Source organism: Coturnix japonica, chromosome 4 (genome assembly GCF_001577835.2).
Source record: "Coturnix japonica isolate 7356 chromosome 4, Coturnix japonica 2.1, whole genome shotgun sequence".
NCBI classification, from domain to species: domain Eukaryota; kingdom Metazoa; phylum Chordata; class Aves; order Galliformes; family Phasianidae; genus Coturnix; species Coturnix japonica.
In genome coordinates, this window is record NC_029519.1 from 30511456 (window position 1) to 30538772 (window position 27317).

The window sequence follows — 27317 nt, forward strand, 5'->3', positions numbered from 1 at the left end:
CTTATTCCGCCACAAATCCCTTTGGCACCATAGAAGCTCAGAGTTCAGCACTCAGCTCTTGTCTATGATTTCTCAGATTTATTGTCTGAATTACCCTAGGTGAGGGGAAGAGTTAGGGCTGAAATAGGTAGAGTTCACAGAGATCTGTATGTGCAGATACATTAATCGCAGATCAGGAGATCTTTCTACTGTTAGGGACACAGCTGGGAGCAAAACAGAGTGGAAGACATCCTCCCTGCTGTGAAGCTTAGGCTGTTCTCAGCAGAAAGCTCTGCCTGCACCATGTTGCCATCTCCCGTGTTGGTCTGGAGCACAAAAGAAGTCTTCAGTACCAGTGCTGCATGAGGAATTGATCTTAGTATGTGTAGGTAACTCAGAGAAGGTGCAGCATCTGCTACTGGGAGGATCACATTGTGGCTAAACTGACAGAGATGTCTGGCGGTTTGGAGGCAGATCTTCAGCTTGCTGGGAGAATGGCTGCTGTGCTTTGCAGGCTGCATTTCTGCCCACAGCTCCTGGCTTTGTGAAAATGCAGTATTTCAAGAATCTGATGCAGAATGAGTTATGTGGTATGGGTACTTTCTTGTCTCCAGAACCAATACTTGCAGTTAAGCAAAATTTCAGTTGGCTTGCAGCTCAGAGACACTCTCCGTGTTTTATTTGTTCGTCTACTGGAACCTCCAGACCCTGAGGGGAGATAGGTCTCAGAGACTACTGGTAAATACTTGCACAAAAGGTGCAGCATGGGATTAGTGTCTGTGAAAGAGGGAATGCAGAGCCAGGATGCCAGAGCTTGGATCTGCTCGGGTAAGTGAAGAGAAAGCTGTTGCCAATTGCTGAATCTCTGTGGGAAGTTCTGAATTTCAAAAAGGTGTCGATGCTGTAGCTACACACCCATCCCAAACACCCAGAGGCAGGATACCATGAACATGAGTTTCTTTAATTGTAGTTGATTGGTAGTTAGCAGATGGATTTGGAAGTCCTAAAACAGCCTAATGCATGTATACAGCAACCACTACTACGTAAATACAGTATCTACTCTAGCTTTCAAGGAGCATGAATTCCAGGTAAGAGTAGCCAGAGTTCTCTCCTCCAGTCTTTTCACTGTATTTATAGTTCTGTGAACAAAATGGAGTTCTAGTCAACTCCAGTTAATTTCTCATAATACTGCAGATACTTTATAAAATTGCTATGTACAGTTTTCTATTCCCTTCTCAGTGGTGGAAGACACACTTAGAAGATTGCTATTGATTGTTAGCCACTTAGAATGAGGCATTTTGATTTCTTCAGAAACGGGTCTTTAAGCAACCCCTCTTACCTAGTATGTGCTTGTCTCTTTGTTTAGGATTGTGTCTGAGACAAAAGCTGTCACATTTACACGTCCCCGGAAGTATATTTCTTCATCGGGCACGAAGCCTCCAGAGCTGGGTTATGTTGACATTCGAACCTTAGCTGACAGCGTGTGCCGCTATGACCTCAGCGATGTGGATGTGGCGTGGCTGCAACTTGCCAACGAAGAATTCAAAGAAATGGGTGAGCAGTGAGCATTTGTGCAGGTTTTATTTTTGTTTTTGTTTTCATTTTGTCTCAAAGTTGGCAAACTTGAGAAGAATTTTAAGGGGGGAGTCAGTGGTGGAAAGAGGTGATACGGGGTCTGAAGAGCAGGTAATCACCTTCGGGTAGCTGCAGTCCTGATGTAATTAAGCCCTAATACATGTGTCTTCATAACCACTGAGTTGTATCTCCTTAAACAAGATCAGAATCTGGCCACATGGTACTTCCTATTTTACAAGGGAATTTTCACAAAGTTTATATGTCGCCACCAAGGTTAGCAATCCATGCAGCATTAATTGTGTATTTTTTTCTGCAAACATATCCCTAGCCTCCTTTTCAGCTTGTGACGTTCAGTGCAAAGAACAGGGAGTCTTAGGAGGTGCAGCAAACTTAGGCCAGTTGATCACACAGGAAATGAAACAATAAGGAATTTTTGCAGTGATTTTTTTTGAGGTACCTCCCAAAACTTTCTTTGTGTGTTCCAGTTCTGAGTCATGAGGAGCAACTGTCAACGGAGAGAGCAAACATTGCCTTTCTGTGGAATAGGTTGTGTGGATGAAGGTTCAGGGAAGGAACAAGATTACTTATATGAAAGATGCGTGCTTCTGAAATGGATTTCAGTAGAATTGGAGAGTCTCCAAGTCAGCGCAGGGCTTTTACAGTATTTTTTACATAGGGAAAAAGTCTTGTGCTAGGTGGAAGTGGTTTGGATGTGCTGGTAAACACTGCTGATTTGTCTTTGCATTGTGGCAGTTCCCTGCTTAGTCTAGTCTCAGGAGATAACATGTCTTGAGCCCATGTGTGGCATAGCTCAAGACCTGGCAAACCACAAAACTGACCATTTATAACTTTTTGAAAGTCTCTTCTTTTTAAACCCACGTATGGAAGAAACAGATGAGCCAGACTTGACCTGATCTCTGAGCCAAGCCTTTTTTTTTTTCTGGATCTCTCTTCAGATTTGGCATTGAACTTGGAAAATTAAAAAATCAAAGTTAAAAAGTTGATTTAAGAGCGTAGGTTGCTTTTCCAGGTACCATCAGGAAAGCAGCAGCAGCAAGTCTCTTTAGCTTTTTATAAAGAACATTTGAAATTACGTTGTGTGATTTGCAATTGATACCCATCCATCCAATATAGATAATGTACCTTATTCTTACCAAAACCAAAGGAGATCTACCAGAGTGTTAAACTGAGTGTGACAGCAGTTGTGATAAAGTGCACTCAGGGGCCTCTCTGCCATGCAGCTTTGCACCATACGTTAAGCCCATAGTACACCACAGATATTTTCCCTACAGGTGGGACCAAGAGGGAAGCTGTCAGAAACACCCTGCCTGCAGTGTGAGGTGCTGCAGCAGATAGCTCTTCACATGAACACATCGTGCCTGGGCATTAAAAAGTGATCTACTTCCTGATGTGCAATTGTAGCACTCGCTTTCTGGTGTCCCTGCAGCTATGAGCTTTTACCAGAGACTGAATGTGTATGTCACAAGAAGGCAATAAAAGCCATAGCTAATGCAGTCCAAGAAGTTAAAAACAGAATAAGTCTGGGAAGCCGGACTTTGAGGATATTTAGAAATTGATTTGAATACGGTGATCCTGTTAATTTAATATAGTTAGATGACTTCCTGACTTGCTTTTTTTCTGTTGGGAAACTGCTTATGCTGGGATGGGCAAGATTGTCTACAGATGAATTACATGTATGTGTTTGGGGTGGAGGGAGCTGGACTGTATCTACTCAGCTGTTGCTCAGAAGCTGGAGTTGTGCGTAGTTATTCATTGTGGTTTGTTGTTCTCTTTAAATAACCAATTCTGTTTCCCAGGGATGCCTGAGCTGGATGAGTACACAATGGAGAGGGTCATAGAAGAGTTTGAACAACGATGCTATGATAACATGAATCATGCTATTGAGACAGAAGAAGGACTTGGGATTGAATATGATGAAGATGTTGTCTGTGATGTGTGCCGGTCTCCTGACAGTGAAGATGGAAACGATATGGTGTTTTGTGACAAATGCAATATTTGTGTGCACCAGGTATGGCAGCTGGGGAACTGTAGGGGAGCGTAGGGGTGGTAGCAGGTAGCCAAAGCGCGAAAAGTGGTAGGCTGGATTTTTCCAGTGACAGACACTGATCTTCTGAACTGGTGCAGAGTTCTCTTTTGAGCAATGGGATGAAATCAGAAATGACAGAAATGAAAAATTGTGGCAGGTTAGAAGCCTTTTAGCATGGAACATCAGATACAGTTCTGGCATATGTGTTTTCTTGGCTGCTTCTTACTATGGGAGATGCCTTTTTGCAGCTTGTCCTTCCTTCAGACTCAAAGGAATTTGCTTTGTTACTCAGCATTTGGAAAGCTGTGTTGCCTCATAGGCAAGAGTGGCATTTACTTGCACATGTTACTTAGATGTATTTGTACAAACAGTAAAGAAATACCTCTAAGAAAACTGCAAGGTACGTATCTTACCTACAAGTTGTAGGGTATTTTACAGAGTGCTCTTGAGAGTAACCTTGATGTTTTTAGACCTGCGTAACAGTTTCATTTTAGTCTCTGATCACATCAAATCTAAAAATCGAAGGTTAAAATTGAGAGTTTCAGATGGAGGTCTCCATAAAGACAGTCTTTTGGAGGAAAAGAAGGAAAAGTGATCTTTGCTTATTTTGTACTTCTTCTCAATAAGAATACATTGGGTATCATGCAGCGGTGCTCTTGAATTGGTAGTTGTTGTCCTGTGAAATAGATACAGACCATTTTCTGGTTCGTGTAGTCTTTGTGATACTGAACTTCATCCTCTCTCACTGCTTGCAGAGCTGTCTGTTGGCATTTGCCTCACTCTTCAGTGGGGTGAACAAATTCCTGGTTGAAGAGTGGGCAATGTTCTTCTGTAGAGCTGGTCATGGCTTTTGTCAGTGAAAGGTCTGTTAGAGGAGTGAATGGGTCATGTGTTTGGCTAAGTGCATGAAGGTGTCCCGAGATTCTTTACTAACTGGTGTTTCTAAAGTGTTATCAATCCCACAAACAATATCTTAAGAGTTTTGAAAGACAACATGTAGACAACTAAGAAGTAGCACACACGCATGCTGTATCCTCTGTCTTCTTTTTCTTTCCTGTAACTGAGTACAGGCCTGTTATGGTATCCTGAAGGTGCCAGAAGGCAGCTGGCTGTGCAGGACCTGTGCTCTTGGTGTTCAGCCCAAGTGCTTGCTGTGTCCCAAGAAGGGTGGTGCCATGAAGCCAACCCGCAGTGGCACCAAGTGGGTTCATGTCAGCTGCGCTCTATGGATTCCAGAGGTAGGTGCTGATCTGCTGGAGTGCCCGTGTTCAGGGAAGCAGATTCTGGGAGAAAAGAGTCTGTCTAAAACATTGTCCAGCCTAGTGTGTGTTGCTGCAATGATGAGCATATGTATATATGGTACCTCTTAGCAAGGCAGTATCAAAGGTCTTCATTTAGATGGAAAATGTGGCAGGATGATGCATCATCTGAAAAGAAAGTAATTACATTAACCTTTGTCAATCAGAAATGGCCGTCAGAAGGGATAACTGCTGGCAAGGCCCATTTAACAAATGCACAAATACCATTTTCGTTTGTAAACTGAATATTGGGGTGGGAGGGGAGAGAATGGGAAGTTTAAATGTGGCAGTAAGAATTCGTATGGGTTCTCACAGCCGAAATACTCATCCTCTGCAATAACCACAAATTGATGGTGTTCACCATGAAACTATCTTTGTGTGGCGAGGAACTGATTTTGTAAAAAGTTGTACTTTATTTCCTTACAAACCAAGTAGCTTTGACCTTGCTCATCTTATATTCGAGTACAAGATTTCTTTGAGATTGCTTCCATTTTCAGTCATAATAATCACTCTGTGTTTTAATCTTTTTTTTCCCCCCTCTCTTAGGTGAGCATTGGAAGCCCAGAGAAGATGGAGCCCATTACCAAGGTTTCTCATATTCCCAGCAGTAGATGGGCATTGATATGCAGCCTTTGTAATGAAAAAGTTGGTGCTTCTATACAGGTAATTTAATAGCATGAGTGACTCTGTGTTTTGTAGTTTTTTTAGGAGATAAGCGTGATGTGTATCCACTGTCAAACTTCTTTGATTTCATGTTTCCTGCTATGAACTTAATGGTGCACAAAGTGCTTTTGAAAGTTAGTGTGCTCTTTCCTTCTGGTAAAATTGTAATAAAAATAACCAAGTCATCCCACAGGACTTCTAATTTGTAGATATGCTGATAGGTTTATTAGTACACTGAAATAAAACCTTGTTGAGTAGAGGAAGAAAATATATTTCTGTGATGTATCATGTACAAAAATGAAGTTTGAGTGCTTCTGTGTTGAAACCCATGTTAGTTTCTATTTGGTGATTTCTAAGACAGGTTGGATCCTCCAGTGGGAGTTGTACATTGCCTGTAACAAATAAAATCTGAGCCTGCTCAGCACCTTTAGAATTTAAGTCACTGGAAGTGAACGCCGTTATTTTGATGGTTAAGTTAGTTGTGTTGGTTAGTTGTAGCTTTAAATTTCTAACTGTAGGTGCTAAACATAGGAGTGATTTAGTTTTCAGTATAGTTGGGATTAGAGTGATTTCAGTCTTGGCTTTTATTGCAAATTCTGGACTTGTTCTGTTGTTGGTCCAGCTTTTAATTTACTGAGGAGAGTATCTGATCATACAATACCAGGCCTTTGAACACTAAGAAAGAAACAGATTGCTCTACTGATCTGCCCCAAGATTCAAGTAAGCCACATGCTGAGGAAATGGGCTCCATTTCCTCCATGGGTTGTGGGCAGATTCCGGAGCTCTAGGTGTTTCCAAGGGTAAAGAAAAAAACAAAACCCAACTTCCTGGCTGTAAGTCTCCCAGCTCACATTGCTATAGAAGCAGTGCTTCATTATCATTCTGACTTCTCATACTCAACTGAGCATGGCCTTGGTGACACACAAGTGTTTCAAATCTGAAGCATTCCCTTTTCCTCTGCATTGAGTCGTTTGATGACATTGTCTGAAAAAGTTGTAAAACAACAGCAGTGCAGCAGCAGTTCCAGTGAAACCTGTCAGCCTGTTTCCATTCAAGGAATTTATAAAATAGTGGATTTTACGTAGAGAAAATAAATCTTTCCACAGTATATAAATCTGTAAACATAATACCTGCTTGCATATCTGTCCCCTTTCTCTTGGCAGCTGTTACATAACCAACAGAAACTGTTCTGTCTGTTCTGAGGAGGAACCGTAGTAGTTTAAGCTGAACTCTGATCAACTATGCAGGGATGTGTGTGACGGAGAGGGGTGTCCTTCCATAGCTCTACTGTTAACACCTCTTCAGACAGTTCAGCATCTGAAATTATAGGAGAGAGAAGAGTAATTAGTTTTTCCTGACATCTTGAAGGAATTGTGTAAAGATCTTGGTATCATTAAAGTTAGGAATGAGAAATACTTAGGCTTACAAAGCTGGGTGTTCTCCCATGTCCTGCAGATTTCCTTCCGGTGATGCAGAATTGTCTCTTTCCTCCCAATAAAATGTCAGCCATACTAAGAGCTAATTACTCTAAATGATAGCAGCTTAGTAACTGTCTGAAGTATTCTTTTGCACGTTTGGTTTTGCTTTTGCTGTTTGTTAGTAACAGAAGAAAGGCCAAAAGATGTTGGTCTTTTAAATTCCTCTCATATGTTTATCTTTATTAAACAACATTCATTGGAAACTTTTTGCAGTTTAGCATACTGTTTATATGCCATCTGGCTGCTGAGTCAACCTGAGCACGAAAGCCCAGGGAAAGATATTTGGCTTCTTTACAAAGTGCTGTATAAACATCCAATCACAATGCATTTTTCTTTAAGGTTAGATGGCTTGAGATAAGCACAGTTAACATCAGTAACTTTCATTTCAACTTCAAGTTCTTTTCACTTGCAGGAGAGGTGTGAGTTGATACAAGTGTTTGTGTTTATTTAAACCTTTCAGTTTGTGGCTGGTAATGGCTAAGGCAGCATTTTGCAAGAGAAAGTTACTTAGATCTGAAACGAAGTGCTAAGTCATCAGAACAAGTGCCCTTCACTACAGTGAGCAAACGGTTCACTGGAAAGGAAGAAAAATGATAAGACAAAAGAAATCTCATTCTCTGCTGCCCCATGTGAAATGAAGGCTGTGGTAACTGAAGCAGTGATTGACAGTGATTTAACATTTGACATTATAAACTTTTCACAGTGGGATAAAAAATAACCTACTCAACCTAGTTGAGGCTTTTTTGGGTAGTGTGGGTCCAAGTGCTGGGAAGGCTTTTAATTAAAGATTATCAAACTGGCCTGGAGCCGGCAAGATGTTTTTTTCCCCTCTCTCTCACGCTGACACAGTCAAAGGGGGAACATTCTACTTTGTGTAACTGTTCTCAGCAAGTGGCTCCAGTCAAGGTAAGGACATTCCTCTTGTGGATTTGCTGATTATCAAATGGAGGGATTGGGCTAGGGAGGAGTTAACCACTCCATCCCACTGGGCCACTTGGTTGTTGCCTGGCCTGAAAGCACTAAATTGCAAGCCTAATTACAAGAGAAAAAAAAAGTACAGGCAGCTTAGAAGCAGAGCATGGTAACAGAGTCAATTCTTTCAAAGCAGTCCTGGCTGCTTTAGTAGTTTCAGGCAGTGTGGCATCTTAAATTTATATTTGATGTATTTTATTCTAATTTCTGCAGTGTTCGGTGAAGAACTGCAGAACAGCCTTTCATGTCACATGTGCGTTTGACCGTGGCTTGGAGATGAAGACCATACTGGCAGAGAACGATGAGGTGAAATTTAAGTCATACTGTCCCAAGCACAGCTCCAGCAAGAGAGCAGATGATGAGACCTTCAGTGACCACCTGTGTCAAGAGAATGGGAATGGGATTCAGGACAGCTCTCTTCCTGCCCACATTGACCCTTTCCATAGCATGGATCAAAACCAGGAGGAAGCCCACAGGGTCAGTCTCCGCAAGCAAAAGCTCCAGCAGTTGGAGGATGAGTTCTATACCTTTGTCGAGTCTCTGGAAGTGGCTAAAGCCCTGCGGCTGCCTGAGGAGCTGGTGGGATTCCTTTACCAGTACTGGAAGCTGAAAAGAAAAGCCAACTTCAATAAGCCATTGATTACCCCAAAGAAGGATGAGGAGGATAATCTGGCCAAACGAGAGCAGGATGTTTTGTTCAGAAGACTACAGCTCTTCACACATCTCCGGCAAGATTTGGAGCGGGTAAGCTCTGTACTGTCTGTGGCTATGTAACATGCCCCAGGCTTCATAGCTGAGTTTCTAAACTATGCTCCTGGTTATTACCATTGCATGCAGGCACTATGTGCTTTGTCTTAACTCCAGGTTGTATTGCCAGGCTGGTCAAAGACTGTTAACACTAAACTTAGGGTTACACCAAGTACCATTTCCAAACAGAGTGTTAGTTCACAGGGCTCTTACTTTGCAGTATACAGTATCCTTCTCACTGGATTGTACACTTCTGCTTTTTAACTGATTAAGGCCAGTGGCTGTGGAATGTACCACAACCCCCACATGGAAACTTTTCAGTCATTAAGTGTTTTCTCTGCTCCTTGTTGCCTAAGGAGGAAAGTATATGAAACTTGACCTGTGGCCAGTCTGGCTTTTGTTGACACAGCACTAAGAGATGCTTCTGTTCAGTGTGTTCAAGATTTATCTCCCCTTGGATCTGTTAAATAAATTCAGATTATCATTAGGTTCCCTGGATCTTAAATTATTATGTGAGTATCCTTTCTGTTTTTGAAGTGTGGTGTCAAAACTGGATATGTTATATTAGCATTGATCTCATATTTTACTACTCTGTTGTTCTTACTGATAGATACTTCCCACCCTTGAATGGAAGGAAGAGTGATCAGGTTGGCAAATCCCTCCAGTTAGATTAAGGCCCATACACAAGAGTAAAAACAATTAACTTTAATAAAATATTCCTATGAAACAGTTATGCTATATGTGTTGGCCCTCCTACAGTTCTGTCTACCTAAAATGCAGTTCTATAGGAAATTCAAGTAAGCCTTGCACTGCTTAACACCTTTGAGAGAAAGAGAGCAAAAGAGATTAAAAGAGAAGAGAGATGATCCATCCTGGGTCCAGCAGCAGGCCTGGCTATGGAGGTATTCTGAGTGACAAAGAGAACAAGCAGCAGCAAGGAGCAGGGATAGCAGCAGCAAGAGAGCAGCTACACTCAGCAGCCCCAGTTTATGGTATCAAAGTAAAAAGGGAAGGGACTTTTCTCCACCCACACCCCATCTATCTGATTCCATAGGGCTGGAAGTCTGCTTATCTTCTTCCCCTTTCTGAAACTTAAGACGGGGCTGCTGGTCTGCTTGTGTCACTGCACAGTACCACATATCAATCTCTCTGATTGCTGAATATTTCTCAGCATGGTGATTTCCTCTGGCAACCTGCCCCCTCTGCTTTTAGCATTCATCAAGCTGGGCACGCCCAGGATTGCCCCCCCATCCCCTGCCCCCCCCCCCCTCTGGCCCTTGGGGGGTCCCCCAATTCTGGAATCCCCACACAAAAGTCCAGACAGCTCTGCTCTGTCATTGGAAAGTCCATCTGCATGCACATGTCAGCCTAGGGCTGTTGTGGCCCTCCAGTCTGGGTTTTCACTTCAGCTCGACCATTGCAATAGGCAGTCACCATGCTTGTTTCAACAGGGTATGGCTCTCTGCTATTCCCAGACAAGAAGGAACTTTCTCCTTCGCTGCCTTTGTCTTCTTCATCTTCATGTGCCATTCTGGTCCTACTGTCTGTCACAGTGGTGCCAGTATTACAGGGTTCTTTTGTGCTCAATTTCTACATGCAATAGGACTAAATTCTCCATTCCCTTCACAGCTGTTGCCTCTCTCAGTCATCAGTGACACATCTTCTTGTTAATAAGATAAGGATGTATCTTAGTAGAGAGCAAGAGGGGACCTTACAGACTGTCCTGTTCCCTTACTGTTATTTAGAAAGAATGTTTTTACCAACCATGCTTTTGTGCACTCTGGTCTTCACTGCCCAGTCATGCACAAAGCTTAGAAAATACCTTTTACCTATCATAATTGTGCCCCATGCAATGTCTCCTTATCATGCTCTGCACCTTAGAGTCACTTACCACTCCAGACAGGGGGATTACTCACAGAGTCCTCTGAACAAGACTATCCGGGCAAAGCTTCCCAGCTGTCCCATTGGGGTGACCAGAAAACTGCTGTCTGAAAAGTGGATTTGGTGCCTTGTGTACAATATGTCAATGAACGCACACTCAGGAGAGACGTTGCTTTTTGGCCTGTGGATGTGACTTTTGCTATTATAGTGAAGGTGGTTCAGCAAAAGATACATGGACTCTTGAGTTTTCTTGCCAAGTTGGTAACATTCTCAAAGCATCCTGATTAATGTTCCACTCAAGGCCTGCTGGCTCTGGGATGTCTCTGCTTAAAGGATGCCAAGATGCCGTTTATTCTTCTGATACTTAATACAGCGTTAGCTCAGTTTTTAGAGTAAGCTCTCCATGTAAGTGTACTTCTGCAGTGTGGACCTCCCAGATCTGATAAACTGTCAATTAAATGGTATTAAAGACTGTCTTTTAAGAAGTGTTTTGGAGACTCATCCACTTTTGATGCCTTCTAGGTACGTAATCTCACTTACATGGTGACTCGAAGGGAAAAAATCAAGAGATCTGTTTGCAAAGTTCAAGAACAGATATTCAATATCTACGCAAAACAGTTGGAACAAGAAAAAGTCTCAGGTATGCTTCAGCATTGTCTTTTTCACGTGACACCACAGGCATAGACACTGAAATGTTTAGAGTGGAGTCTAGTCTACTTCAGAGCAGAGTTTAGTGTAGAGTCTAACAACTGATTTTGAAGGACAAGCAAGACCTCATTTATTCTCATTAGAATTGTATGTAGTCCACCATGCATCAGCAGATTGGAAGAACATAAAAATTTGCATAGCTCTAATGGAGGGCACATTGTTATAGAAACAGGTAAGCCTGTATTATCCTTGGAGGACCAAATGGCTTGGTGCTTCAGGTCCTGTCAGTTGTGATTCTTTAATGACACCTTTTGACAGAGAGACCATGACTTACATTCAGGTGCCATATGGTATCTGCTAGGTTTATGTTTTATTAATGCCACTGCATTAGTGTTTTTCTTTGCATTGTAGGGTAGTTTTGAAACATCATACTTTTTCTGCCTAATCTTACTGAAAGTAGTCTTTACTCCCAGGAGAAGAACTTCAGAGTTACTGTATTAACTCAGATTATCCTCAAAGCATCCAGCAACGAATTAATTTTAGACAGAATCAATCATATTGACCTGCTGATGGCATATCTTACCCCATCTGAGGAGTTCCTATGTCTTAATGCACGTAACAGCACTAGGAATTGTATTTGCTACAGGTTTAATTGGCCGTAGCGTGGCTACGGGGAATTCAGCAACATCAGCAGTGTGCTGTGAAACCAGGATGTAGCCATGTAGTCATGATGTAAAGGCGCTGGATATGCAACCAAATGCCCATTTACACTTAAAAAAGTTGTCTGGCAGTAGTGGTGTTAAAATATGTACTACTTTAAAGCGGTATTTGCCCAGACATGGATTGCTTGACTTCAACCTAAATTTGTTTTTACCTTTAGGTGTGCCTTCTTCATTCTCTGCAATGGAAAACGCAGTGTTGTTCAATAGTCCATCTTTGGGTCCCAATGCCCCTAAAATTGAGGATTTGAAATGGCATTCAGCGTTCTTCAGGAAACAGATGGGCACATCTCTAACACACTCTCTGAAAAAATCACACAGAAGAGACAGAGTAAGTAATAGCTCTGGGAACAGTAGCAAGGCAACGCTGAGGCAGCCCAGCCAAAGGGGAGACGGTGCAACTCCAGGAAGCCTTTTAAATTTTGACAAGAGCTTTGCAGAAACACGGATTGTATCAGCACAGCAGAAGAATGGCATAGTTATGCCAGACCACAGAAAAAGAAGAGACAATCTTCCACAATGCGAGGTAATCAAGACAGAACTAAAAGAAAAAACTAAGCATAACCACAAACCACTGAGACCCACAGAACTCTCTCAGAGGCAATCAGAAAACAAAAGGGCTGTGAACCACTCCAGTGGTAGGTCAGCACCTGGCACGCGGAGGGATATAGTGCCTAAATGCAATGGGGGTCTTGTCAAAATAAACTCCAATCAGACAGTAGTTAAAGTGCCTATGACACCCACGAGCCCAGTGAAAAACTGGGGCGGATTCCGGATTCCAAAGAAGGGGGAGAGGCAACAGCAAGGTGAGAGCCCAGAGGAGACCTGCCGCCAGAACTCTGGTTATCCCTACCTAGGCGTGGGCAGAGTGTCACCGAAGGATAGGGCAAAAAGCAAGCCGAAGCCTGACAGCGAGAATGATGGGTACGTCCCTGATGCTGAAATGAGCGACTCGGAAAGCGAAGTAGCTGAAAAAAAGTGCAGACAGCAGAGGCTCAGCCCAAACAGCACTATCAGCAGAAGGACGGACATTATTAGGAGAAGCATCCTGGCATCCTGACCGGGCAATGGGGCACCGTGGTCAGTGGTCACTGCCTACAAACCAACTTCACTTTATTTATTGGTGTGAGAGGGGAGAGTTCTTAGACATGGCTACAGACCAACAAATAGCTAGCCCGTTATTCCTGAGCTGTATGAACATGTTTACATACACTTAAAGCTGGATTTTTTGGCCCCCTGGCCCATTCCGTGACAAGTTTGATTCTCCTTTATTTGCATCTTCCCTGAGTAAGCAGAGAATTGGCATCACTACTAAAACAGGATGTTAGTGATGAACACTAAAGTAAGTCACAAAATCATCTAGGGGGCTAGGGTGGGTAGTGGGGAATTAGGCAGCATCATCCCTTTTTGCTAAACTGCACTGTTAAAATTCCCTTCCCTTCCCCTGCTTTCTGGAAAAGCACAAGCTCTTAATTTAACTAGTGTGTATTGAATCAAAGATGGTTATTTATTTAACCATATTGCACTGCTACACCCTGCTACAAAAGGTCACTTGCCTTGGATGGTGGTAGGTCTTTGTCCTCTCTTTGCAGAATGTTTGTTGTTGCATTTGATTTGAGCACAAGTGGCAGCTTAAAACCCTCCGTAAGCTCCAGAGTTGATGTGTAAGTACAAGACGGAGATGTTAAACTGGAAAAAAAGGAAGGGACAGGTCAGGGTTGCAGCTGCCTTACACTGCAACAGCTTAAAAGTACTCAGACTGAGCGTGGAGAAAAGCCTCCAGCAGCTTAGTTCTGGGAGAGGGGCCAGGCTCGCAGGTTACTGTGCCCTGTGGGATAACCCATCAGTGTTTCATTACCTGCCTCCCGAACACCTTGACAACTCAAGCAACAAAATGCTAAGGCACCAGTCAGTAGGATTTCCCAAAGCCCACCACGTATGCACTAATGGTAACGTAATGGGAAAGCCCGGCTTATGACACTAAAGGGTTACCTTAAAATGGACATAAATATATATTTTTAAATAAAATGGAGAGGCAATAAATTGTGATTAGCTCTTTACAGTCAAATGAAGAAAAGTTATTCTATTCTGGATTAGATTTGATGGAAGAGGGAACTCGTATGCATACTTTTTTAATAATTGCAAATGGCAATAACAAGAAAGCTATGAGCAATAATATTAGCAGTTCATTATGATACTTTTTTTTTGTACCGAGTAGAGTGCACATGTAACAGTGGATTGTTAGGAGCCTGTACATTTTGGAATTCTGAGTAGATTTAAGTTAGGTATGCACTGGTGAAACGAAGGTTTCAGCTGCAATCTGTTGGAGAAACACAGGCATAAAGAACAACAGCCCAGCCTGCAGTTAACCACGCTCACTTGCATTTCATCGTTAGACCCCTGCCTCTTGAGCAGGGCAGATTTTAAGGTACAGTAGAACTCTGTCATAACTGAGTCTTCCAGAGGATTCAATCAAAAAAAGGCTTATTAACACCCCGTCTTGCTATGCAAGTTGTAACTTAATGAGGTATTGCAACAGAATGTATCCCTGTCCTTTGTGTTTTAAAACTCTGAAGTCTCGAGGTTTTGTTATCTTCTGGGGTGATGCTGAGAACAAGAAGTTTGGTTTAGCGTGGTGTTCTTTGGAAGGACCATTGCTGGACCCAAGAATTTGGATTGACCTCATGACTTGGGCAGATTGAAGCCCAACAGGGCACTCAGTGTTGAATGTGATATGATGTAGTTGCTTTTGGGATGTGTTAAAATAAAAGTACTTAGATGATCAAAAAGCAGCAGACGGACGGAAGGTAAATGCAGGTAGCTCTACTTGACGTACAACTACACGTTAAGGCAGGCGTTGTTCTGGTAAGAAGCTCACGAGCGCGTGGGGAATTCTTCAAGCCATAGATGGAATAATTTAAATTCTGATTCTAGCGCGTAACCTCACACCAGTTTGAAAGAGGTACCTTGTTAATTTGCACTATTACGATTGCTAACGTTGTGCAGAATGAATGCCTTACCTGGTTTGCTCCCCGATGATTAGGTTTATAAGCTTTCTAATGTTTCGAGATAGGCTGAACCAAAAAAGCGCTTCCCCCCCATTCCAAGAGCAGTCGGATGGCTGCAGCGTGGCCAGCTCGTAGGACGGCTGCGTCCCTGTGTGCAGGAGGTGGCGGAGGTACAGCAGTGACGGTACAGCACCCCGTACTTTAGTACTTTGTTGGGATGGAACCATTTGCTGAATGTGTGCTCATAGGCGTTACCTGTGTGCAGGCTGACCAACAGGCCTCGGATGCTGACTGATGTGGTGTGTCAGCCCGGAGGCCGGTTGGACTTGTGTCAGTTGCCCGGCATGGCGGTCGTTGGGTTACGAACTCACACGGATCTCAGTGAAGGGTCGCACGCGTTGTGTATCAATCTGAATTGCGGACATTGCAACAAATGGTCATTGCGTTTGTCAGACCGTGTACAGGAGATTTCTCACTACGTGCCTGGCTCGGGTGTCCATTCGGCTGAAATTAATTGAGAAGGTGCATGAAGAGAAGCAGGTAGAAACAAAAAGTATATGTAGAGATGACTATTTTATATGACACGGCCCAATCCTGTATTTATTTCCCCCCTTTTTTGAAGTATTTATAAAGACCTAGTCGAAGACAGCTGTATTTTTTGTTAAACTATTGGGTAGAATTGTGCCTTTTTGTCCGTACGTGAATAAACGCTGTACATTTTTGCAGTCCGCTCACGGCGCAGTTTTACTCGCGCACTAATGACTTCCGCTGGAGGCGGAACGGGCGGGGCGGGAGCTGCGGGGCGGTGCGGGGCATGGCGGCCGTCGGGGAGGAGCGGCGGGATCCGGAGCGGGCCGGGGGCTGCGAGCACTACCGGCGGGGCTGCCTGCTGAGGGTGAGACGGCGGCGGGAGCGGGGGTGGGGCGCCGCGGGGCCGTGCGGGCGCTGAGGGGCCGTGCCGTGCCGTGCCGTTGCAGGCGCCGTGCTGCGGGAAGCTGTACCCGTGCCGGCTGTGCCACGACGGCGCCGAGGAGCACCGGCTGGACCGCTTCCGCGTGGCCGAGGTGCAGTGCACGCGCTGCCGCCTCCTGCAGAAGGTAACGGGGGGAGCCACAGAGCGGCAGCCGGGGCCGGCGCCGCCATTTTGGGCGGGGGCGGGCGGCGCGCTCTAACGGCCTCGGCCCCGCCCGCCGGCAGGTACAGCAGCGCTGCCAGGGCTGCGGCAGCCTCTTCGGGGAGTACTACTGCGACGTGTGCCACCTCTTCGACCGCGACAGGCAGCAGTACCACTGCCAGCACTGCGGCATCTGCAGGTGCGGCCCGCAGCACGGGGGGGGTTGCGGCGGGGCAGTGGCGGCCGCTGACGCCGTGCTCGTTCCCTAGGATCGGCCCCAAGGAGGACTTCTTCCACTGCGCCAAGTGCAACCTGTGCCTCAGCCTCAGCCTGCAGGGAAAGCACAAGGTGAGGGCGCGCCGCTTCAGGGCCTTGAGGAATAGAAGGGCTACGCGTTCTTTTTAACAGCTGCTGAGGAACCGGGGCCGTGCGGGCCCTCAGCACGGCAGCTCCAGGCCTGCCCTCAGCTCAGCGGCTCCAGGCCTGCCCTCAGCACGGCAGCTCCAGGCCTGCCCTCAGCACAGCGGCTCCAGGCCTGCCCTCAGTGCTGCACAGGGCGCATCCTGGTCGGCGCGGCTTGTGGCTGGGTCTCAGCTGGTGCCTCGTCCCCTCCCGGCCCCGAATGCTGCTGTCCAGGGCAGATCTGGCAGCGTTCAGTGCTGTTCTTTGTTGCTTTATTCTCCACACAGCTGTCTGCTAATCATCAGCAAGTCAAAGCTGTGTGAAAGCAGTCGTGTTTCACACACCTTCTCTTATCCATCCTAGAGGAATTCTTGAGTTTAAAAAAAGAAAAGTGGTATTCATACAGCAGTGTAACTTTGTCTTTGTCTTTGTGAAGTGCATTGAAAATGTCTCCAGGCAGGACTGCCCCATATGCTTAGAGGTGAGCTGCTTTGCTTTTGGCTCTGGGAACTGTGTTGGGCTGCGTTTTGGTCTCTGTTGGAACTGAATGTTTTCTTTCTTCTGTCTGATACTTGCCTCAAAACAGGACATTCACACATCCCGTGTTGAAGCTCGTGTCCTGCCATGCGGTCACCTTCTTCACAAGTAAAGTTTGCAGATATTTGGGAATTGGGAATACCTGCTGCCCTGTGTATGCGTGCTGGGTGTGCCTGGTTGCTGAGGGACCATGTGGTAGAGGATGTGCTCAGCTTCTTCAAGACGTATCACAAGAAGGATGCCCTCCTTCTTCACCAGCAAATTGTGTTGGCGGTGGAAGATTTGCTTTGAATTTTTCCTATGCTCTGTTTCCTTTTGTTGCAGCTTAGTGTCAGGAATCCCATAGAGATTCCCCCTCTTGGTGCAGAAAGCAGTTGCACAGTGTCTTTATGAGGCTGGTGCTCATTTGTGCTTTAAGTTCTCTCCCTAGGCACTCTCAAGACCATAGAATTCTGTGTTACTCTGCAAAACCTCCCTGCTCCATTGGGCTGTGTGCAGTGATGCACAGCCCAGCATGCTTTTGGAAGAATGAATGCAGCAGGGCTGCCTGCTTCCCTTCCTCCTGATCCCCTCATAACCTCAGGATGTCATTTTCCCTTCTTACTGTTTGCGTTACTCTGTTTTTCTCCCTTGATTTTTCTTGTGCTCTGAGTTAATGCCCACCAGACTGAGTCTTCCCTTAGTTGCTGTGCATTTTAGAGTTACCTCATGATGCGTCTTTTTTCACTAAACTCAAGCTGCACGATTCTTGTCTTAATGTCTACTTTCTCATGTTACTTAGAATGGAATCAGGTCTGCTTTGTCACTGCATGTTTGCCTGCATGCTGGATAATTTTGAAGGGAAGCTTTCTTTTCACTTAGTCTCGGGATGTTTTGTAACTTATGTTGTGGGGATAGCTATGAATCTCTTCCCCCTTTGTTCGATCAGATGTGTTACCGATCTGTAACAGTTGTTCTTACTGAACTTCTTGTGTTTTTGTTCCAGAACATGTTACGAAGAGATGTTAAAAGAGTAAGTAGTTCTAAACCTCTCTTGTGTGGTTGTAATCTGAGCAGATTCCTTGAGGCAATGATCACAGTGTCATTCCAGTACCCGGTAACTTCAGGACAGCTTCTAAAGGGAAAGGAGGCTTTTAATTCCTAACTCTTATTGAACGAACACTTCTGCTTGCTGAGTTTTTCTCTGATTTGTATGATGAGAAACTTGTTCTTTAGAGTGGACCTGTTCTGTGGTCCTGCTCCATTTTCTGAATACGGCTTTTTCCCCTTTTTGCCAGAGGCTACAGGTGTCCTTTGTGCATGCACTCTGCTTTAGATATGAGAAGGTACTGGCGTCAGCTGGATGATGAAGTAGCACAGACTCCTATGCCCACCGAGTATCAAAACATGATGGTGGAGGTAAGAGATGAGGCGTGTGCTGATGCCTCTGCTCTTGGCAGCTCTGCAACACACCATTGCTGGCAGTAGAGAGCGCTAGGAGCTCATCCTGCATTAGGAGCCAACCTGACTGCTTGGGAGTGCTGAGGAAATGTCGTGTGTTAATCTAAGGAATCATCGGCTGGGTTTTAAAACATCAGCACCCTCTGCCCTACTAGGAAAAAAAAAGGCAGCACAAAACAAAACAGCCCACAACAAAATAAAACCAGAAAGTACCATAATATCACACAGTGGAGAAGTGGTTTGGTATTTGGAAGTATCATCCCTCCTTTTATGTTTGGTGCTGTCAGAGCAAAAACCTGAAATATTTGATTTTGGAGCCTCACAATCCAGAGTAACTGTGCTGTTTTTTTCTGCAAAATATTCAGCTATTAATTTGTGCAAAGCTTGCAAATGGAGATAATTTCTGGTTCCATTTCTTCTCGTGAACTGGGTGCTGCTAGCTACTAAGACTGAATGAAACTGCTCTGGTTGATGTAGTTGTATCTGTTCTGATTTAGACAGCACATCCTGCTGACTCCTGGAGTCAGGATGCTGGGAGAGACCTCACTGCTGCCTGTTCTGAGAAGGGAGTTTGCTTGACTGTCCAGCAGCCTGGCTGATGCTGGCGGTTCAGTGCTTGCTGAAAGCATAGCTGTATGACGTTATTGTTCAGTGTCTTGTTGATGCAACAGCTTCTTTTTCTCTCTCTCTCTCTCTCTCTCTCTCTCTCTCTCCTTTTCTGTGTACGTAGATCCTTTGTAATGATTGCAATTCCCGGTCTACAGTGCAGTTCCATCTCCTAGGCATGAAGTGTACAAACTGTGAATCGTACAATACTGCCCAAGATGGAAAATCCAAGCAGCCTGTGGAGTAGCAGCATCTAAACAATGTGCTGTGTATGGCTGGACAAGGAAGACCCTACTGTGGAAGAGGCTCTCAAAATAAATTGTCAGTAAACATTATTCAAAGGTGTCACAGAAACAGTGAAGATGTTCTACTGGTACAAAGGAGTTCTGCAAGTGTTGTCCCCCTCCCTTGTTCCTGGGGTATTGTGGTGTTGGGAAGCTCCCTGCCAAGCTGTGCAGTGCCCAGTGAGGGCTGGTCCCTGGAGGGCAGCACCCTGTAATGCCAGAGAAGGCAGCCTGGGAAAATAACCAGTGAGATGCAGAATGGGAAAGTGCTGTGAGCTGCAGCTGTCAGAGCGGAGTGTGTTGTGGGGCAGCCAGAGGTTGGGAGCTTAACGCGGGGTGGAGATGTAGCTGTTCTGCTCGCAGCAGTTAGGGAAAATCAGTAGCTTTGAGGGCGGCCTTTTGCATAAAGCTGACATCTGCAAAGTTTTGCGTGAGTACATTTTGTTCCTTTGAAGTGATGTATTTGTTCTAGGGCCTCGGAGGCACCAGTGTGAGCAGGCAGAAAGGGTTGAGCTTGCAGAAATCACATACCTTAGTTGGACTTGAGGACATGCACACAAATGATGTATGCAGAATTCATTTCAAAAGCAAAGTCTAGGCAACCCTTGTGCTGAACGGCCTACAAACCACACTGTGGGGCTGCCCTCCAGAGCTACCACTGCTCCACGTCTCTTCACTCTGATTCCTTTGCCAGCCACAGGATGTTTTCGTCTTCTCTATTGCATTGTTGTCTTACAAAGGCCTGGGCGTTATAGCATAGCTTGATGGTTTGATAGCACACAGTGTTGTGTCAGCTGACACCAGGTTGGCTGTTCACCCAAATCTGGGGCACGCTAAAGGGGCTGCAGTTGATAGAGGTGCTCACATAGCACAGGGACCAGGTTTCTGCAGCCTCGTTTTGCTTTTTTTAATGGTCTCTGATTTCAGTGTGAACAGAGAGGCCATGACCTGGATGTGTTACTTATCCCCTCTTGTGCGTGATACGCTGCCTGGTGTTCTGCAGAATGAACCCCCAGTTCTTAGTTGGTGACAATGTCAGAATGTGCAGTGACCAGCCTGCATGAAACGCACTAAAAAGTGACTCCTTGTCTGCGCCTCCCTCTGTTGTAGAGCACCGCTTCCTCCCACTGTGAGCCCTTGCAGTTAGAAGCACCGGGAGGCAGATGGTGGCAGTACTGCAGCTCTCTTGCACTGCCCTATCTTCTGCAGCACTTTTCTCACTGCTAAAAATAAATGTCAAACAATGTCTTTGTTAAAACAACTTTTGCAGTGTGGTGCCATCACTCTGTACGTGCATACCTTCTAGAAATACCTGTGTGAACTTAAACAGAGTTGTGTGCTGTTCCCACTTGCCAGGCTGGCACTGAGCAGGGGCTCCTGCACAGAGGAACCTGTGGAGTGCAGCAGGCCCCACTGTGTGCGTGCAGCAGCTCTGCAGAGCTGCAGGATGGCACTTGCAGAAAGTGAGCCTGAGTTTTGTCTCGAGCGGTGCTGCCTGCTGGGGAAACGAGTGCAGGCAGCAGCAGTGAGGGAGGCTGCACTGAGCCAGCGTGCGGGGAGTGCGCGTCACCCCCCTGAGTCATGGTGACTTCGTCAAAACAAGCAGCAGCTGCTGCCAAGCAAGCAGCAAATTAACCGTGGCCTTCCAGCGGTAGATCTGATTAAAATGGATACCGGAGCCGCTCGTGCCACTGAGAGCTGTGCTGGGACAACAGTGGCTACTGAGGCCAGTGTATCTGGGGCCACGCACACCGTGTCTGCCCTCCTGCCCCAATCCTGCCTGTCCGCTCCGTGCCCCAGCAGGGGTACCAGCAGCGTGCTGGGTGCATCAGGACAAGATGTGAGAAGGCCGCTGATGGATTCTGACCCAGCAATTGCCATCCCGACTGAGGATCCTGCTGGCAGGAGGTGCATTTGGGTGGAAAAATGGAGGCAGCACAGGGACATGCTCGTATGCACAGGCATATGGCACAGCTAGGAGAGGGAATAAAGAACAAATTCTAGTAAATATCTGGGGGCAAAAAGCAGAACAGAAAAACCCTGCAAGCCAGGAAGAACCAGCTGCAGCCACTTCTTCATTAACTCAATGAAATGTGCGTCTGAAGAGCTGCAATGCTCCAGGGCAGCAGTGCCTGCATGCAGTGCTGGTGGCTTGCAGAGGTCGAGGCTGGGTTGATGCATGTCTCCCAGCTCTTATTTCCATGGTGCTTTGCTCATTACCAGGAAAGTATTTCCTCTATTTTTTTCCCTGCAAAAACTATTAGGTAAATGAAGCAATGGTGTGTCAGAGTGCAGATGTGAAGCACCAAGCAGAAAGCTCAATAGCTGAATAGCCTTTGACTGTATTGCTAAAGCTAAAATAGTGCTGGTCAAGTCCTCAGCCAGGCAGATTTTATGCTAAATTCTATGCTAATTTTATTGCAGCTGGAATTATTCCTATTGGGGTTTCAATTGCAAGACTAGCATGAGAGAAGGCCCTTGGTTCAGCTGAGCCTGGGGACCGCAGCTCCATCCCAGCTGTGTTTCTGCATGAGGCTGAGAATGAAAATGTCTCAGACTCCAGCCCTTCCCTCTCTTGCTTTCGCATTTGCTGCTTTTCTAGCAAGGGACTTTCTCGTTTCAGTCTGGGGTGGGTGTGCTGCTGTCAGCCACTCTGGTCTGAGGGTAGTTGGGGTCTTAAACCATGTGGCTTTGGGAAATGCAGTGTCAGGAGCAGGACCCCGAGTTGTGCACCAAGCATGGCACAGAGCCCTCACCTCTGCCAGGGATGTGTTTTGCACAGCAGAAAGCAAATGGCTTTGAGGTGGAGATAAATGTGGTGGATTAGTTGGTGAGAATGGTAGGCGAGGAGCTTGTTTGGGAAGGAAGAGGCTGCAGAAAGAGCTGCGCTCTGCCACAGAGCTGCTAAATGAGGGATCCTTTTGTAGGACAATGACAACAAAATCCCACATGCTGCCACAGCCCTGGGGTTGGTCCCTGCCTGCTGGGGAAGCGGAGGAAGGCAGGTACAAGTAGGTGGGTAACTGCTTTGTGTTTGAAGCCACCTTGAGACCAAGTGCTCTCCATGGTGCACAGCAAAATGAGGACCAGATGGGGTGGTTGCTGCTGGTGGGAAAAACTCCACATTCCAGTAGGCTGGGGATACAAACAAGGTCAGAAAGCTATTAATAAAGCGAAGGCCCGCTGAGGAATGTGAAACATGGGGGGGGATCTGTGAGCAGAGGATTGTGGGTCCATGGACTCCTCTCAGAGCTGGATGGGGGTAGCAGCATCTTTGAGGCTATGGTGCTGCCCCTCTGCACAGGTGCCCTCTATCCTGAAGCTGGAGTGAATGCAATTAGCAAAGTCCTCTGAATGTCCTCCTTGGCTGGGCTCTGTTTGTAACTGAGCCCTGCCTGAGCATCAGTCTGTTGGTCTGTCTTGCAGCAGGATGCCTGTGTGCCCCCCTGGTGGTGCTGGAAATGGGATGATTTCCCTGTTTTTTCTCCTTGCTGGTCTCACTGTGGAGTTGGGGTGGAAGGAAGCTGCATGTGGGACTTGCAGCTATTTTCTTGGTTGCATGGCAAGCAGCTTTGTTTTTCTGAGCAGAACAAGAAACTTGTCAGAACAGCTGAGCCCGTGGAGCAGTTCAGGAGGGGCAGGGGCTTTTGTGGAGGTGAGGGGGTCTGAGGTGGATGTCAGGAGGCTGTCTGCTTGTGGTGGAGTCCAAACTTCAGCCCATTCTGAGCACAAGGTGATGTGAAACTGAGGCAGGGGCCAGGACAGGAGCAGCTCTGCAGTCCTGAACACGTGCTGGTTTCTGCTGAACCAAGCTGGAGATGAACAAACAAAAAAAGGCTAAAAATATCAATGCACGAATGTTTCTGCAGCATCCCAGAACACAGGCGGGTTGGGCTGGAGGCCAGGTTTTTGTTAGAAGTTGTTTCAAGCCCTAAGAGCTGAAGGAGAGAGGGCTTCCCTGTGCCTTCGCATGGGGACAGCTTGAGAAATGACCTTTAAGTGACAGCTGAGGATGACTGCAACACAGTGGCATGAGCCAGATGAGCAATGGGAATAAATTTCATGACCCTTGGCCCTCATGTTGTGATTTTTGTGGCGTTTTTTTGGTTCGAAGTAACAGTTTGATGCTGGAGTTGTAGGAACCATTCTGATGGTCGGACTTGGTGGTCTTGGAGGTGCTTTCCAACCTAAATGCTTCTATGATTCTGCACAGGGCAGTGTCAAGCTGAGGCTGTCAGCAGTATCCAAGTCACTGCGTGCTTACCATGGCATTTGTGCCTTCAGTGGAGATGGCCCCTGGACTGCAAGCAGGCTTCTCTCACCTACATTAATCACCTCATCTAACAAATTATTGCACCCAGCACCTGTCTAAGCTAGTGACTGACATACACCATTAACCCCACTGAGTGCCTGACATGGTGGTGCTCACTGAATGGCCACAAGTGCCATAGTTTCAAAGGGAGGGGAACTAAAGCTCAGTTAATGGGGTGGGACAGAGCAGCAGCAGCAACGCTGGCACGATGGCCACCTTAGTGACTCTCTGGGTAGGGCGAGCAGGGGACCTGCAGTGGGACGTGTCCTCAGTGCTGCTGTGGGTACGCACTGTGCTGGGCGCAGCTATGCCGGCTATTTATTTTTAAATAAATAAAGTATCTCAGAGATGAGGAATCTGGCCAAAAAGGGGGAGGGGGAAGCTTTTGGAAAATATCAAGAAGCTGCTGCTGTTTTTGTAAATACATATGTAGATTTCTAAAGCAGAATATCTGTGGCACAAGCTTGTTTTTAAAGAAGTTTCTAAGGCATGTCCTGGCTGTTTGTTGTTTTCCCTTTGCGTTGCCATCGTGCCTTGGGCAGCGTGTGGGGCATGGCCACAGGCAGTGCTGGAGGCCCTCGCCTCTGCAGCAGCCCCTCTCAGAGGCTGCTCCTATGACGAGCTGCCATCATCAAGCAGTTCTGGCTCGGGGTGGGCCCTGGCTGGGGCGCAGCACCTGGGGCACAGCGGGACATGGCTCTGCTGCCTCCCCCAGGGAACCTCACAGGGTTTGTCTGTGCAGAGCTGCTCCAGTGAAGCTGGAGGAAATGAAATAATGTGAAGACAGTAATTACCTTCCCTGTACTTCATCACAAAATCAAATCAAAGCCATCGCTGCTGAGTCATTTCTTTTATAGGGCTTTTTCAAAGCATGTAAAACGTATACAGACATCTGAGTTAACAGGAGTCCTTGGTGTGCCCAGTGCTAACTTCTGGAGATTTCAGCCCCCTAAGCTGGAAGCCAATAACAAGTTATGAGGAGTGGCTGAGGGAACTGGGGCTGTTTAGTCTAGAGAATGGGAGGCTGAAGCGAGGTCTCATTGCTCTCTACCACTGCCAGGATGTTGCAGTGAGGAGGGTGTCAGCCTGTTTTCTTAGGCAAAAATCTATAGGACTTGAGGAAGCAGCCTCAGGTTGTGCTGGGGCAGTGGAGGTGGGTTAGATTGAATGTCAGGAAGAATTTCTTCACAGTGAGGGCCAAGCAGTAGAAGAGGCCACACACAGAGTGGTTATGGAGTCCTATTCTCTGGAGGTTTTTTAAAGATCTGTGGATATGGCATTAAGAGGTTTGGTAAGATGGTTTGGTGATGGGACTCGGTAGGTCAGATTGATGCTTTTGAGAGTCTTTTCTAACCCAGAAGATCCCATGATTCTAGTAATTTACTTCTGGACTGGGACACTTATGGTCATGAGGCCAAGTAAATCCATATATGCTGGCTACAGCACATTGCACTTTTTGTAATAATCTGAGCAAAAAGCAGGCATGATGGCCATTCTCAGAGCATCACAGTCCTGATATTGGGACAGACAAGCATCAGTAGGGCTGCAGCTGTTGGGACTGAGGCAGAAGGCAGCCACTGTGGGAGAATTTCTCCTCTCACACATCACCAGAGCCAGTGATTCCCACCTCTGCATTCTCTCCCCTCCCTTCCCCAGCCCCACTGAAGCAGACAACTGAGAATCAGGGCCATCTGGGGAAAAAGGAAGTGGACCCTGTTATTAAGTAGTGGGGAGCCTCAGGATCCCAGGGGCATTTTGTATTTGCACAGGTTCTGCCCTGTATTGCTCATGGAAAGGAGCACTTCCTGCTGGGGTGCACCTGCTAGGAAGTAGTTGAGCCCAGAACAGAGGGTGTCCTGGGACCCACTGAAACAAATATTAGAGCAAACATAAAATACTAGAAAATACATTAAAAAAATACAAGAAAGGAGAAACCCTGTCATAAAACTTGCCCAATGTGTGCCAAAAGTTTGGCTTTCCTCAGCTGGATGGATTTGAAGGTGTAATTATCAGATTTTTCTCCTGTTAACTCATCTGCTTTCTCCCAGAGCCAGAATGCTCCACCAAGGGACTGCGAGCTTCTCGTGGACCCATTTTCTAGCTGATGCTAGAAAAGGAAGTGAATGAACACTGCCCTCTCTCTGCACAGGTTGTGGTCTTACTTATGGCTCTTTTCCCTTGACCATTCCCAGCACACTGGCTAGTTTTCTTGCCTGCTGTTATACCCGCTCCAGATCTGCAGTGCCCTTCAGCACAAGTGAAGAGGGCTCCAGATACATGAGACATCTCAGATGAAGTACAAACCTTAGGGTTCTGCAGCACTTTAGTGACATTCTCTGCTCTATTTGCTGTTTCTAACCCATCTTCGTTAAAAAAGAATGAGGAGCTGCTTGGTACCTACAGCACTGGAGGGCAGCATCTGTGCCACCAAGACAGGTGAGAGGTCTCCATGTTGAGGTGCCTGAAAGCTGTTGACGTTTTCTCCATGAGCCCACCAGTGTAGGGATGTGAAGGTGCTATGAAGTCTCTGTTGTGGGACAGTGACCACCCTTTTCCCTTTGCTCCTCCTCATCACAACCTCCCCTCAGGAAGTTGTAAAGTGCAATGAGGTCTCTCCTAAGCCTCCTCCAGGCTAAACAATCCCAGCTTCCTGAGCAGCTCCTCATAAGACTTGTGCTCCAGACCCCTCACAAGTTTTGTTGCCCTTCTCTGGACATGTTCCAGGGCCTCAATGTCTTTCTTGTAGTGAGGAGCCCGAAACTGAACACAGTACTCGAGATGCGGCCGCACCAGAGCTGAATACAGGGGGATGATCACCTCTCTGCTCCTGCTGGCCACGCTATTTCTAATACAGGCCAGGATGCTGTTGGCGTTCTTGGCCACCTGGGCACACTGCCGGCTCATGTTCAGCCGAGCATTGACCAACACCCCCAGGTCCCTTTTCTCTTCACAGTCATCCAGCCATTCAGCCCCAAGCCCATAGTGCTGCATGGGGTTATTGTGGCCAAAGCTCAGAACCCAGCACTTGGCCTTGTTGAACCTCATCCCATTAACCTCAGCCCAGCAATCCAGCCTATCCAGATCCCTCTGAGGGCCTCCCTACCCTCAGGCAGATCAACACCACCTCCCAACTTGGTGTCATCTCAGCTGTTCCCTGAATGGACAGCTTTGTGTTGCTGGTCCCCAAAACGTGAGGGGTTTGAACACAGTGCTGCCAGCCCACCTGCTCTTGTAGAAGCCCGTAGTACATTACAGCATTTAAAGATGCAGCCAACCATAAACCACCCAACCTCCTCTTTTCCTTTTTGGTGTGTGCATGTGTGCAATTAACTGTATGCATGAACTGGGGATAAAAAATGGCTTTGGTGTATTTTAGAGGACGAGTATTTCAAGGATGAAAAATAGTGCTGCAAAGCAAACAGCTATGGCTGCAGCACTGGCAAGTTTCTTATCTTGGAAGTGCAGAGGGGAAAGGCACCTTTCCCGCAGGCTCCCACAATGTGTTTGGGGAAAAATAAAAATAAAAAAATAAATAAATAAAAAGAAAGAAGAAAGAAAGGAAGGAAGGAAGGAAGGAAGGAAGGAAGGAAGGAAGGAAGGAAGGAAG

At 46.3% G+C, this 27317-nt stretch overlaps 2 protein-coding genes and 1 long non-coding RNA gene across 14 annotated transcripts in view; 2 read left to right on the forward strand and 1 right to left on the reverse strand.

Annotated features, from left to right (window-relative positions):
* Positions 1–15740, forward strand: part of JADE1 (jade family PHD finger 1) — a 125873-nt gene extending 110133 nt beyond the window's left edge. For all 11 annotated transcript variants that reach the window (XM_015861230.2, XM_015861227.2, XM_015861228.2 and 8 more), the window contains 7 exons: positions 1346–1533; positions 3372–3583; positions 4672–4839; positions 5446–5562; positions 8226–8756; positions 11163–11280; positions 12169–15740. In XM_015861230.2, coding sequence (XP_015716716.1) covers positions 1346–1533; positions 3372–3583; positions 4672–4839; positions 5446–5562; positions 8226–8756; positions 11163–11280; positions 12169–13067 — 2233 coding nt within the window. In that variant the 3' untranslated portion in view covers positions 13068–15740. The remainder of the gene's footprint in view (positions 1–1345; positions 1534–3371; positions 3584–4671; positions 4840–5445; positions 5563–8225; positions 8757–11162; positions 11281–12168) is intronic.
* LOC116653421 lies at positions 1545–12274 on the reverse strand. Of its 2 annotated transcripts, XR_004307233.1 has the most exons (3): positions 12163–12274; positions 6693–6879; positions 1545–5028 (listed from the first exon to the last, which is right to left on the reverse strand). It is a non-coding gene; the product is annotated as an uncharacterized LOC116653421 (long non-coding RNA). The 2 variants fall into 2 exon arrangements; XR_004307232.1 differs by lacking the exon at positions 1545–5028 and having other exon boundaries at positions 6157–6879.
* A 48-nt stretch (positions 15741–15788) lies between the features above and the next one.
* RCHY1 (ring finger and CHY zinc finger domain containing 1) lies at positions 15789–20659 on the forward strand. The gene is made up of 9 exons (XM_015861245.2): positions 15789–15910; positions 15993–16112; positions 16213–16328; positions 16399–16477; positions 16968–17012; positions 17118–17176; positions 18054–18080; positions 18346–18466; positions 19239–20659. Exons 1-9 carry the CDS (start codon positions 15830–15832, stop codon positions 19359–19361), a joined length of 771 nt encoding a protein of 256 aa, XP_015716731.1. The 5' UTR covers positions 15789–15829; the 3' UTR covers positions 19362–20659.
* Positions 20660–27317: the final 6658 nt, after the last annotated feature.

Coding starts and splice junctions, on each gene's coding strand:
- RCHY1 (XM_015861245.2), top strand. CDS start 15,830: ATGGCGGCCGTCGGGGAGGAGCGGCGGGATCCGGAGCGGGCCGGGGGC. Junction 16,478..16,967: donor GCCTGCAGGGAAAGCACAAG/GTGAGGGCGCGC, acceptor GTCTTTGTGAAG/TGCATTGAAAATGTCTCCAG. Junction 18,081..18,345: donor TACGAAGAGATGTTAAAAGA/GTAAGTAGTTCT, acceptor CCTTTTTGCCAG/AGGCTACAGGTGTCCTTTGT.